At 37.9% G+C, this 13,390-nt stretch overlaps 1 protein-coding gene across 1 annotated transcript; it reads right to left on the bottom strand.

Moving 5' to 3' along the window:
* Positions 1–2,074: 2,074 nt before the first annotated feature.
* LOC103459878 (gastrin-releasing peptide receptor-like) lies at positions 2,075–12,622 on the bottom strand. Its single transcript, XM_008401810.3, has 3 exons — positions 11,122–12,622; positions 6,636–6,987; positions 2,075–2,797 (listed from the first exon to the last, which is right to left on the bottom strand). The coding sequence occupies exons 1-3, from the start codon at positions 11,535–11,537 to the stop codon at positions 2,483–2,485; spliced, it is 1,083 nt and encodes a 360-aa protein (XP_008400032.2). The 5' UTR covers positions 11,538–12,622; the 3' UTR covers positions 2,075–2,482.
* Positions 12,623–13,390: the final 768 nt, after the last annotated feature.

Below are 13,390 nucleotides of genomic sequence, written 5' to 3'. Positions count from 1 at the left end.
CAAGCAAGATCAGATTTAATTAATTCTGCAGGTGCATGAAAACGTAAACGTAAGATTTAGTATTGACATGCATTTTTTCCACAATTAAAGTCTAGATCTTCTTTTTCCCCTCATTTCCTTCAGTCTTTAAATTGGATTTCTCATTTGTAGGATTACATTTAAAAGATACAATCAAGAAAGCAAACAGTCCATCATCTACAGCCATGATTGTGGACTGTAGATCAGAGCAAAAACAAAAGAGACCCACAAGAGATTAAGATAATTATCTGCAGACATGTGGAAGTCAGTCTGTGCATAAGAGACATAATGTATTCCTGCAGCAATAAAGGAATTTAATAATGGAAATGTGGAAGTAAAAACAAACTTTCTGAGTTGGATGTCAAGTCAAGCAAACTTAATGTTGCTCATTAATGACAAATAAAACTATTATAACTTAAACGTGCATTAAGCCTTAGTGATCAAAACAACGCCTGATCTAAAAAACAAAAAATTAAAACATTTCAGTTTGTAAAGCTACACGAATTTGAGTCTCTGGCTATAAAAAATAAAGCCAATCTTCAGTTTTCATTAGCAGCAATACAGTCTAATATATTACAGAGTTTATGTTGGTGCCAAAAAAAGGGCTTTAAAATCATATGGGATTTTTGGTAAAACCGGTCCCCACCGCCCCCCATCGATAAAACAAACTCCCTCGAAATCTGACGTGTGCAGGCACAGATGGCTCTTTGAAATGAGGATGAAAATCAGAGTTTAGAGCTGCATTTCACTAAAAGGCTCCTTTTCTATCTTAAAGTTGCGCTTTCAAATTGCCTTTTTAAAAATAATACTCAACGTCTTAGTATTTTAAATGTATTTGATGTGTCTCTGATCTCTGTTCCTTTGTTTTCCGTGAAGCACCTTCTGTTGCCTGTCATATAAATGTTGCTTTACATATAATCATCTCTTGTCTGAGACTTAAAGTCTCTGTGCACGTAGCATCACCTGAGCAATGAAAACCTCAAAATGACTCAAGTTAGTTATTTATGCTCTTTGCTAAGTGACATATTTCTGCAGCTGTTCATAAAATCACTGCATCCTTCAGTAGATCCATCCATCCATCCATCCATCCATCCATCCATCCATCCATCCATCCATCCATCCATCCATCCATCCATCCATCCATCCATCCATCCATCCATCCATCCATCCATCCATCCATCCATCCATCCATCCATTCATTTTCTTTACACCCTTGTCCCTTAGTGGGGTCGGAAGGTGCTGGTGCCTATCGCCAGCTAACGTTCTGGGCGAGAGGCGGGGTCACCCTGGACAGGTCGTCAGTCTGTCGCAGGGCATCTTCAGTAGATTATAAATGAATTAATCTAATGTCTGGTTTTAGATATTATTCTTCTTTCAGAAAAATTGGGAGAGAAATTGTTTCCACCTCTTTGCCTCATCCTCGCACTCATAAACTGTTAGGCTGTAAAACATGTTTAGTAAGTCGGATCATAGAGCTTAAATTCGTCACTATATAGTTTATGTGGATGGTTTTGCACGACTCATATGTTTTGTTTTGTATGTTTAACTTTTTTTGCTGTCCGATTAATCAACGCATAAGTCCAAAATGTTTTGTAGTTTCTTTTTTATTTTGCGTCAAATGAAAAAGGACTACAATGTGATAATTTAAACAATGACAATAACAATAATCTACAGAAGCAAAGAAAACAAAGACATCATAAACTCCATCACAGTTAGGTCCAAAATGTTCCAACAACAGTTTGTTTTTTTTAATACAGAACATTCAATAATTAATAACAACATCTCAGGTGCAAAGAAGACAGATATTTCCCTGCTTTTGTTTTTAATTGAGATGTTTTAACTCATGGAAAATCTTTTATTTTGTTCATGATAAAACAACCATTAATCCTTCAACTCTGGATCTTCAAAAGATCCAGATATGGGTACATATCACCCATATTTGAAAACATAGATTACCATTCACGTAAAACGAGCTGCTTAGAAAAGATGCTCCACGGTGTGATGGATGTTTGCGTAGTTTTTGGTTACGTGTAAACTGTCAGCAATCACAGTGTCAAACACGAGTCAAAAACTGGCAAAGAAGCTCCAGCAAGGCCAAAGCTGAAAATCCACTTTTGGCTTTTTAAACGACAGCTACAGCAAACCAAAACATGCAGAATAAAGGGACAGTCTGTCTGGTTTATCAATATGGGAGCAACAACCACTCCTTTACTTGCATTATTTAAATATCTTGCAAAACCACAAATGACACAAACAATGCTGTTGAGTTTAAGTTTTCTATTCAACATTCAGATAATACCTCCAACAAAAACGACCCATTCCCACCATGGACTAGTTTACCAACCAATATCTAAAATCAGGTTTTCCTTTTCCAACAAACTGAGAATAATTTACCAACATATCCAAGATAATCAAAGGTAGCAGAGTCCTTGTAAAGCACACGTTGCGTTTGGTTGGGACTCCTTCAGATGGAGGTCACGTTTGTGCTTGCGCTGTTTTGGCTGTACAGCCGTCTGGGAGAGCTGCAGCACAGCAGCTGGTTCCTGAAGTGCTTGCTGAAGCTCTTGCTCATCAAGTAAAGCGCAAAGGGATTCACGCAGGAGTTGGCAAAGGCCAAGATGCGAGCACACACACTGGCAATGAAGTGAGCCAGCGACGTGTCCACCTGGTCGTAGTGGTAGGAGCGGTAGAGGTAGATGACGTGACTGGGGAGCCAGCAGAGGGCAAACAGGCCGACGAACACCAGCACGGTCTTGGCCAGACGCTTCCTGGACTTGATCTGGAAAAAGAAGAAGAAGAAGAAGAAGAAGAAGGAGAAATTACACTTAAGTGTCTTCAGTAATTGTGTTACCACTTTAGCTTTTAATTGGTTGTCATCAAATATTTGCCTACTCACTGATATCCAAGTGAGGCACACCTGTCACTCAGCGGAAAATTGGAGCAATTTATTTTAATTGTTCACACTGAACATATCTCAGAGAAAATTGCCCAATTATACGTCTGAAAATCAAGCAAAGGAGAGCGTTTCAGCATTTTTAAAGGATGACTCCGTAGTTTTTTGAAAATGGCCTACACAAATCCCAGAGTTCGACCTACGTTTCTGGAGAAGCCCTGCTGACAGGGCTTCATTATTTAACCCTGGTTTTGAAGCCAACGTGAATAAATTGTTCTCCAAACGTTGTGCTAAAAACAGGTGACAGACGAGACTTAAAAGGAACTTAAAAAAAAGATGTTAAATAAGATGCTACATTATGGTCCACATCACCCTGAACACATTTCCATGTTGAAACATGGCGGTGGCAGCATCATGCAACCAGCAGGACTGGTTCGAGTTGATGGGAAGATGGATGGAGATCACAAAAGCATAGGTTATTTTTAGCTTAAGACTCGGGTGGAGTTTGACTTTCTAGCAGGAAAATGTACCTGAACATGACAATAAAATGAGTGTAAGCATTTTTATGTGTTAGAAAAAACAACGGAGAATCTAGACTTGAAACTCGACGCTCACAGATGCTCTCCACCAAAACCGACTGAGCTTTTTGACATTTTTGCGAAGGTGAATGGGCAAAACTTGCATTCTGTAGATGAATAAAGCAGAGACAAACCAAAAAATACCTGCAGCTGTAATAACTGAAAGCAAGGTATGAAAGCAGAAAAGCAGATTGCACTCATACACTTTCCATACTTTCTCTTGTTTTGCTTAAAATAACATTTAAAAACCATTTATCCTTTTCTTTCCGCTTCGCCATTATGCTTTGCTTTGTGATGGTCTGTGATGGATAAAATGCTCCAAGTCTGCATTTGTAATGGCACAAATAAGGTAACACAATCAAGGGGTAAAAATAGTGGAATAATGTTACTGTACAGAAGCTGTGTTGCTCTCCATTCAGAATCAGTTTTATTCCCCAAGTTTGTGCACAAAGACAAGGAATCTGATTCTGATTCCACTTTATTCTCAGAAAAAACATGAATTTAAACTGATTAAAAACACTCCCTAGATACAAGCAGGGGGGTATCTTGTATTCTCGGGTACAAGCTGCTGAACTGAGCTTCCTCCGCAAAGCGGCTGGGTCTCCCTCAGAGGAAGAGTGAGGAGCTCGGAGTCGAGCTGCTACTCCTCCACACCGAAAGAAGTCAGCTGAGGTTAAAATAAAATACGTTTTTTCTTCCAGAAATACTTATAACTAGTAGCTGTTTGTTCTGGACTAACACCGAACAGCGTATTGCAGATTTTTAAAAAGGAACAATTTGATTCACAGCTCTTAAGTGGTGAGATTTAGTCGATTAACTTGGAAACAAGACAACTACCGGAGGGAAGAAAATCTTCTTTGCACCTCCTTTGAGATGTGCACTTCAGACATCATCACTTCTTTGTATAATCCATAGACAATAAAGAGTGCAATGGGCAAAGCAGGTTAACCGCGAACCTTCTGGACCGAGAGAAATTGCAAACCAGAGCAACTGGAAGACCCTGACAGACACGATCTGTGGTATAGAAATACTGGCAGGCTGGTTTTCATGATTATTTCTAACATATTGTTTCCTTTTTATTTGATTTGCACAAGGAAATTAGTCACAAAATAACCACCATTTCCTGCAGGTGCCTTAGCATATTTCAGTTGGTTTTATATAGAATATGCTCACAGGAACAAAAATAATATGTTTGTTGTCACGTCAATATAACAGCTAAAAACAGAGTCAAACAGGTGGGTTTTTTTAAGGAAATAATCCGAGTTTCTTTTAGCTAAAATGACATAATGGTGCACCTTTCCTTTTATACATCATTGTTGTCTAATTTTTGCTTCCTTTGTTTGAGCAGCCTTCCTTTTCTTCTGACAATAGACGAGGGAGAAATTTGTATTCACCCATCAGATGCTGCTGCTACATCCAATATAAAAACAATTTCTGTGTTGTTTTGGGTGCGAAGCCTCTTGTCTGCAGTAAAGCGAAGAATGTTACTTTAAGTATTCAGTGAAGAAGCTCCACTCCAGACAGTCTAAGACTCCATAATCAAAGAATAAAACCAGGTGTTGTATATTTCATGAAGGTTAGGTGCTGATAGTTGCTTCTTGTAGAAATAAGGGAGTATGAGACAATATGAAGTTGTGTTACTGTTTGACAGAATGATAAATATCTTATGCAATTGTCCTGAAGGTAACAGTAAGGTTTAACGGCAACCTCATGTTTATATTAAATCCCAATAAAGATGTTGTTTAAAAATGTTGCATCAAGGCTGCTAAGCTCTCTAGAGATTGTATGGATTTGTCTTTATACTTTTTTCCAGGCCTGGACGAGTTTGAAAAATTGATTTTTACACATTTCGTTTTATTACTGTACTTTATTTCTTGGTGAGTGTAAAAAATGATTTAGTATTGATTTATAATCAATGGATGTGCTTTGTCTTTGATTTGCTTCATCACATTTTGATGTTTTAACCCATCAGTTTATTGTTTTTTTCACGGTCAATAAAAAACCATTTGACCTTCTGCTTGATCTTTAAACAACATAAATTCAAACTGAACAACTGGACTGTGGTTTTTATATTGGGCTTAAAATGCCAAATTGCTTTTTTTTCCTTTTTTTTGCAGCCTGCACAAACAAAATTCTCAAATTGTTTTTCAAATAGTCTGCATTTCGTCCGCAATAACCTATTCTTTATTTTGAAAGTTCCAAGATTTTTAGACTTTGAAATCAAGTTTAGAGAAATCAACCCCTTTGATTTGTGTTTATTTGTAAAGTGATAACAAATCCTGGTCATTTTTATTTATTTGAAAAGCCTTAAATATTACCAATTAATAATTCCTACAAAGTCAACAGAACAGAAGCATTTCTAAAACTGGTATTTTTCTTTTACTCTTTTATAACAGGAGCTGCAAAGTTTTTTTGTTTTTTTTTAAGAAATGGGTCCATTAGTAACATCATAAATATACCTAAAGGAAGCAAAGACATCGGTTTCTGATTAAAACTTTAGAGAAAATCTGCTCAGCTGTGAAAGAGCATTGATTTAAAGAGCACTTCAGTTTTGTTCTGAAACATTGAAAGAAGTACAAACAATTGTGTCATAATTTGATTGTTTTACTAACAGAATAAATACTTCAATTAAATATTGGATTTTTTTTCAGTATTGGGTTTTTGCTGCAGCAAAAAATGTGACTTTGTTTTGAGGGTTTTTAACAAGAGCTTTAGTTTTACTGCTTTCAGTGTTTTATTGTATTTTTGTTTAATTGATGTGTCAGTTTCGTCTTTATGCCATTTATTTCAGTTTTCTAATCATCTTGCTATTTTGTTTTATTCTCATCTTAATTCTCGTTTTTTTATATACCTCTTAAATCTGTAGTAGGTCCTTTATGAACAAACTTTACTTTATAAGTCTTCATCAGTGGTGTGAACAACTTTGTCAGTGTTATGTGTGAAATTGAATCTTGTGTATTTGTTTCTTTGTGTCATGGAAATCACTTTTTACTTCTGAGAGATGATTTTTTTTTTTCAATGTTTCCTGCAGTTTGTCTCAAGTCTTTGATGTACGTAAGAGAGTTTTGCGTCTTCCTAAATATGTGATGGACGATAAATAAACACGGACATTTGCTCAAGTCTCCCTGTGGCGTCTCGATCCACACCTGTTTGTGGAGATGCAGGTGTCCCTCTGCAGAGATGTCTGCTGAGCTCCGGATCAGGCTGCGAGCGATGAAGTAGTAGTAAACGGAAATGACGAGCAGAGGGGTGACGTAGAAGACGAGGAAGGAGGCGGTGGAGTGGATCTTTGGATGCAGCTCTCCGGCGTGCGGGTAGGGCGCGCACGTCACAAACGTCACGTTGGTGTGGCTGGTGGTGAAGGCGTGCAGGTCGGAGAAGACGGCCTCGGGAATGGCCAGGGTGACAGAGAGCAACCAGATGGTCCCGGCGCGCAGGCCAGTGCTTAGAGTGGCGCTCGATCTGTTGATGTCCAGCGGTTTGACGATAGCTTTGTACCTGAGAAACAAAGAGCAGGTTTAAGCAGTCAAGCTTTTTCTCAAAATCAGACAAATTCTTGACCTTGGACTAAAAGGATACGTTGAAAACTTACCCTTATACTAAAAATCATGAGAACAATCGATAAGAGTTAGCGATCAGTTAAATCAAGAATTAGGTTCATTGGTCCAATTTCAGTGTTTGCTTCAGTAAAAAGAACATCCATCAAGCAAAGCACTAATAAAACTGTATTGGTCTCAGGGGTCTAATAAACTAGTTCCAAGTTTTCACTTTAACATAAAATGGAAAAGCAACAAAGGAAAATTTCTTCAAAGAGCAGAACCATCTGAATCTGTCAGCTTTCACCCCACAATAAAACTGAAGAGACTCCATTTCTGGTTGAACTGTTGCCATTTACTGTTACAGAAGCAGCTTGTGATTCTGTTCAGGCAATTCCCACCTTTCCATCTTTCTCAGGTGGCTGATATGAAAACCCACTTTGAAGACATTTTTCCTGTGTCCTCTGTGTCTTCACTGCTTGGTCCCTTAAGGTTTTCTCATAATAAAGTGGAAGAGATTGGGAACAACACCTACTCAGACTCAAATTGGTTGGCCACATAAAATCTCAGCGCGACATCAGAGGATGCCGCTGCTCATCATGAAGAGAGGTTACCAGGTTTCTGCCAAGTCAATAACTGCAGGTCTGCAAACTTCACGTATTCTTCCGATGCGTTGCAACGTCAGATCCAAGATGTTTGTGTGCGTCGCAGTCTTCATGTAATCAGGTCCAAAAGCAGGAGGAGGTTTTCAGATTTAAGCACAACTCAGTCAAACATTAGCATGAAGCCGGCAGCTCAAGTCATGAAGAAAAAGAGCTCATTTGTAAAAATAAAAAGAAAAAAAGAAAAAGTTAACTTCCCAACAGAGGAAATCAAAGCAAGCTTTGAATGACAGGAACAGTAGGCCATCTACGCTGCATGTGGAGCTCATCTGATTAATCATGACTGCCAGTGAATATCCAATCCAAACACACCTGCCTAACTCTGTTTGATATTTGCTCTTCTCAGAAGCACAAGATGGCAGGAGAATAAGGCTGGAAACACTAAAAGCTTTTGACATGTTATTGCGCTTTATCTCCATTGAAAGTGAAGGTAGATGCATCTATCTGTCATGGTAGCTGCACGTGTTTGTTCTGTATACGAGCTCCACAATCGACAAATCATCTCTGCACTTAAAACTTCAAAGCTCTACCGACCTTAGTTTTCAATACTTAAAAAAGAAAAGAAAAATGTTTTTCTTCTTCTCTTTGTAAATGAATGCTGTGTCTCTGGACTAAAGAATCAAAACAAAACAACAACCCACAGAAGATTGCCTTTTGCAATACTTGCTGGTGCCTATATTTGGAAAAATTGTATCTTTTTAAAGAATTACACCATGGATTTTAAGTTACATTTTGTCTAACAAATTGAAGCTTATTTAATAATCTTGAAGCAATGTGCATATTAAATCTTGCTGGTGTTTTGTGATGGAAAAAAAAACTATTGAAATCATAAAAAATAAATAAATAAAATGTAAAAAAAAAAAAAATCCTGGCCTGGTTGATGGATTTCTATTGTTGAATTGTAAAACTGACCTTTTCCAAAATGAATCCAATTTTATACAAACATTTGGTTTTAGTAAACACTCACCTTAACATGAGTGTTTTTGTGTTTCTCAAACAGCCTGCATAGCATTGAAATAGCTGCGCTGTCAATATAAACTACTACAAATTTTGAATTAGATTTTTCTACAATAAGACTTAGAAAAGCCTATGAACCCTTATTTTATTATTAATCGCTGTTTATTTGGCATTTAGACGTCAGTGTGCTGAAGCAAACATTTTTGCACAGTTTCTGGGAGCAGAAGGAAAGCATTTTTTGGATGATTGCCTTCCTGCAGGGTCAGTCTGAAGGTTTATGGATCTTCTCAAACTATTTTTAATGAAATAATTCTGACAGAGCTGTATTTGTTCCCAATGTCATTCTGAGGACTTTTCCAGCTGTCCACCGTAATACAAATGAATAAACTACGCAAATACTTGTGTTTTAAATACTCGTCTTGATCTACATGGTGATGTTCTGGAAGCAGAGCAATGTTGAGAAATTTTATCTAAAAACTATTTTTCCTGTGTAATAGAGAATGTTAAAAAGACTAGCATTTCATATTAATTTAATGAATTATAAAGTCTATATTGATATAAATAAAATATCTGCCAAATAAATGTATAGATAGAGAGAGACCTATGTACTTCCTGGAAAGGTCGCCAGTCCATCACAGGGCAACGTATAGACAACAAACAACCCAGCAACATGCACACACAGACTCTCACACAATTTAAAGAGACCCGTTAACCTAAAAGTCATGTTTCTGGGCTGGGAGAGGAAGTCAGAGTACCCAGAGAAAACCAACGAATCCATGGGAACAAGATGCAAACTGCATGCAGGAAGAACCAAGGCCAGGACTTAAACCAGGAGCTTCTGCCAGTCCTACGATCTACACATGCAACCCATAAAAACATCTCCACTTAATATATGTAAAGTTAGGATGCTAATCTTACAGTTTTTCAGAAGAGAGGAAGTTTTTTTCTGTCACTTTTCTTAAAGTTTGTCAATTTACTACACCAGTACAGAATAGTTAGTGTCTGCTAACCGACTCATACTGGGCCTTGTTCTGCTGGAGGTCCATTCCAGCTAAAATTTTGCAAAAGAAGATAAAATAAAATAAAAATTGCATGTATTATTTGCCTTGCAGATTGCTGCTTGGCTTGGCTACTAAAACAATGAATAATTCCACTGAACAAAATCAAAACGGTAGCAGAGCAGCGGTAATCAGAGGGAAAATCCCAGGCAGAACTTGTGCCTTTGGGAAAGATTTATCAGCCTAGATTTGGAGAACTGCTCATCAGAACTAATCCTCTGAATCTCTGAAACAGTGGAGGTGTGCTGCAGTATTTTAACAGTATTTGTTTTACTGAGACTTCTGTGGGATTATTTTTTATCTATATAATTTGCTCTTTAAGCTACTTAACTCAGTTCAATTCAGTGAAATGTTAAGGACATTAAGTAGGTTAAATGCTTTGTGTTGACAGCATTGAAGAGTGTTAGAATGAATGGCCAAGGAAAGATGTGGTGACCGGATGTGTCAGAGTTCAAAAGCTGCATTGCTCTATTTATGATTAATAGTCGCTACCATGCAGAGGGAGATGAATCTGTCAAATCTGCAAATCTACTGCAGAACCGACGAGGAGAGACGTAGGCTTGGTGGTTCATCTTATTGTCCACCTCTGATGCTGACCCCACCCTCTACTTCGCCCCTTGTTTTTAGCGTAATAATATTAGATATGCATGCGTTCAGGAGAGGAAAGGATAGACCTTGGTATGGTGCAACATTTCAGCTTTTTAGCTTGTGTTTCATCAGCTTTATTATAGTTGATATATTTTGTGCACCTTTTTATTGCTTGGTGTGCTTTCCTGATTATTTTTCCAATGTTGTGGATTCAAATCAACGTTTACATGAATTCATTTATCCACATAATCAGTTTTCTGTCTGTTTTCTGTATCGGCTTATTAGAACAAGGCAGTCAGAATCATCAGGTTCATTTGACATTTTCCTGAATCGATGTCTAGACAGTAACGTGCCTTTGGCAAATGTTTAATTATTGTCCCAGTAAGGCTCGTCTATTATCAATACAGTCTGACAATGAAGCTTCTCTTTTTGAGTGTTTTACAGAAAAGACTATTAATGTGTATTTAAAAGTGTAGACACTATAAATGAGCTGACTTTTATTTCTAATCTAATCTAATATAATATAATATAATATAATATAATATAATATAATATAATATAATATAATATAATATAATATAATATAATATAATATAATATAATATAATTTTGAAAAAAATTTTTATTTTCAGCCACATGTCCAATTAAACCTGAACCTGCTTTAGTCTGGTAATTGGTCGCCTTCGAAACTTTCTGTGTTATATAAAAATAGTGCTGCAATATCGCAGGAAAACATTTCAAACAGCTTAATTTAAACATAGCGATGCGTAAAAATGACATTTAGCAGTTGAAACAGCCCACATCGCGGCTCCGGTCTGCGCGGCAGGTTACCGGTCAGCGGAGAGCGCAGTCAGGGTGAACACGGAGACCCCCACGGAGGTGAGCTGGATGAAGGGGATCAGCTTGCAGCCGACGCGCCCGAACAGCCACTCGTCCACCAGGTAGCGGCTGGCGTCCACCGGGGCGCAGGTCACCAGCAGCAGCAGGTCCCCCAGAGCCAGGCTGGACAGGAACAGGTTGGGCACCGTGCGCATGGACTTCACCAGCAGACACGTCTTCATCAGAGTGATATTCCCGATCAGACCCACCAGGATGATGAGCGCGTAAACTGCAGCGATTCCGATGCCGGGGAGCCACACGGCGTACTGGTGACGCTCCGCGCTGGAGTCCCAGAGCATCCTGGAGACATTGAGGAGCAAAGCCTCGCTGTCCTCCAGCGACGAAGTCGACTGATCCTCCAGGGACATCGCGGCTTGAGAGTGAAGGACACCGACTGATGAGCTGCTGATGGTTTTCTGGCAGCTTTATAAACTATTTGCCCTCCTACAGGGTCGTGCGTCATAGGATGGATACTGGAGGGATGGAGCTAAGACATTTGTACTTGTATGAAAAGATCTGACTAAATGTAAATCTCAGTTTTCTCTACAAATAGACTGAAAGAGAAAATACCAGTTTACAAGTTAAAGGTGGTCAACCCAGCTGTGAAGGATACTTTATCATAGAGATGCATTTAAACAGTGAATGGAAGCAGCCAAAAGTCTCTCTGTTATGTCCATGTATATAGTGGTTTTGTGAAGACAGGGACACATAGTAAAATCCAAGATTACATTTTTTAAAATATATTTTTTTACCTCGGAAACACAAGCAACACGTTGGGGCCACTTTGACTGTGAAGCTTTTGATTCAATGAAAGCTCTCTGGTGTAACTCCAGCATCGACTGGCTGATTGTCCCTTTGAATTAAAGATTTTTATTTCACGAAAAGTGTGTGGAACAGCAAGGCTACTTAATGGGAGCCCTCTTGAGCTGTTAATTTATAAAGGGTTTTATAAATTACTTTTTTGACTTTTCTTTAGAAACTGAATCTCTGGTAAATGCTCACTTATTGAACATGCTCCAGTGAGAAAGATCTGCCTGGAGAAGAGGCATGGTCTCTGTGTAGAACAATAAACCTGCTGCTACATGAGATATGTGATGTACATAATTACATAATTTATGTAGAACCAGGGGTTATATGTAGATAGCGGCTTGGCTTTTTGTGTCAGAAAAGTGACTTTTCGACTTATTTTACCAAAACAACAACAACAACAAAATAAGAAAAATAGGGGATTCATTAAGATTTTATACCTTTACGAGTTTTATCTTTTCCAACCTTAAAATATGATCAAATGAGTCATTTAAATGATGCTTATTTCTTTTTTAATCAGCGAGAACCCTCAAAACAACTGAATGGTTATGGATGTAATTATTGGTTTGGTTAATCCCTACTATTAATTATTTGTGCCTTTATTTTTTTATTCCACCCAAAATTAATTACGTTTAAGCAGTAAAGTCAGACTTGGTGCGCTCTTATATTCTTCTTATTGTTCAGAGAGGCTATTAAACACAATTTTGTGCAGGAAAAATAAAGTTAATGTGCAAATTTGTTTCTCACACTTAATGACCAGTAAGTAAGCATCTCTTACTTTGGAGGCGGGGAAAAAGACAGCTGAAAAGTCATTAAGCACCAGAAAGTTACAATTTGCAAAATCAAAAAATAACTGGAATTATAAACTAAAATCAGAACTACAAGTTATGATTAATTGAAAATGATGAGTTGTGATTAATTGCTCAGTGTTTACTTGGGATTTTGCTTTATGTCTGAGGTGATTACGTTTAAACAACACAAGCCAAGGTGTCTGTAATTGATGTCAGCTAGCTGAGCATTTGTTCTTTCGTTATCTTTGAAAATGCAATTTCTGTTGACTCACTTAGACAAGGTGATGCTATTTGCAAAAACATTTTATAAGGACAATACAGCTGAAACAAATGAACTCTCCCATCTCCCGTGTAATTCAGTGGATGAGTTGGAAGAAAATGCCCATTCTAAAATTTCAGACATCATTGATTCCAGTGCTCCCATTAAAGCGAAGGCCGCGTCTGGTAGGAACATGTTTCTGTGGATAAATGCTCCACTAGTAAGAAATTGTTGGACCTACAGCCATGATGGACGAACAACAGGAAGCTGGTATAAGGACTTTTAATCCCACAGTGCACTGCATTGAAGTACCTCCAGACGATGCACAGCTCTACATTATTATTCTCCAGGGACATATAAAAAC

Source organism: Poecilia reticulata, chromosome 2 (assembly GCF_904066995.2).
Source record: "Poecilia reticulata chromosome 2, P_reticulata-male-v2, whole genome shotgun sequence".
NCBI lineage: Eukaryota > Metazoa > Chordata > Actinopteri > Cyprinodontiformes > Poeciliidae > Poecilia > Poecilia reticulata.
Note: the sequence above shows the minus strand (reverse complement) of the source record. Positions and strands in the feature narration are given on the sequence as shown.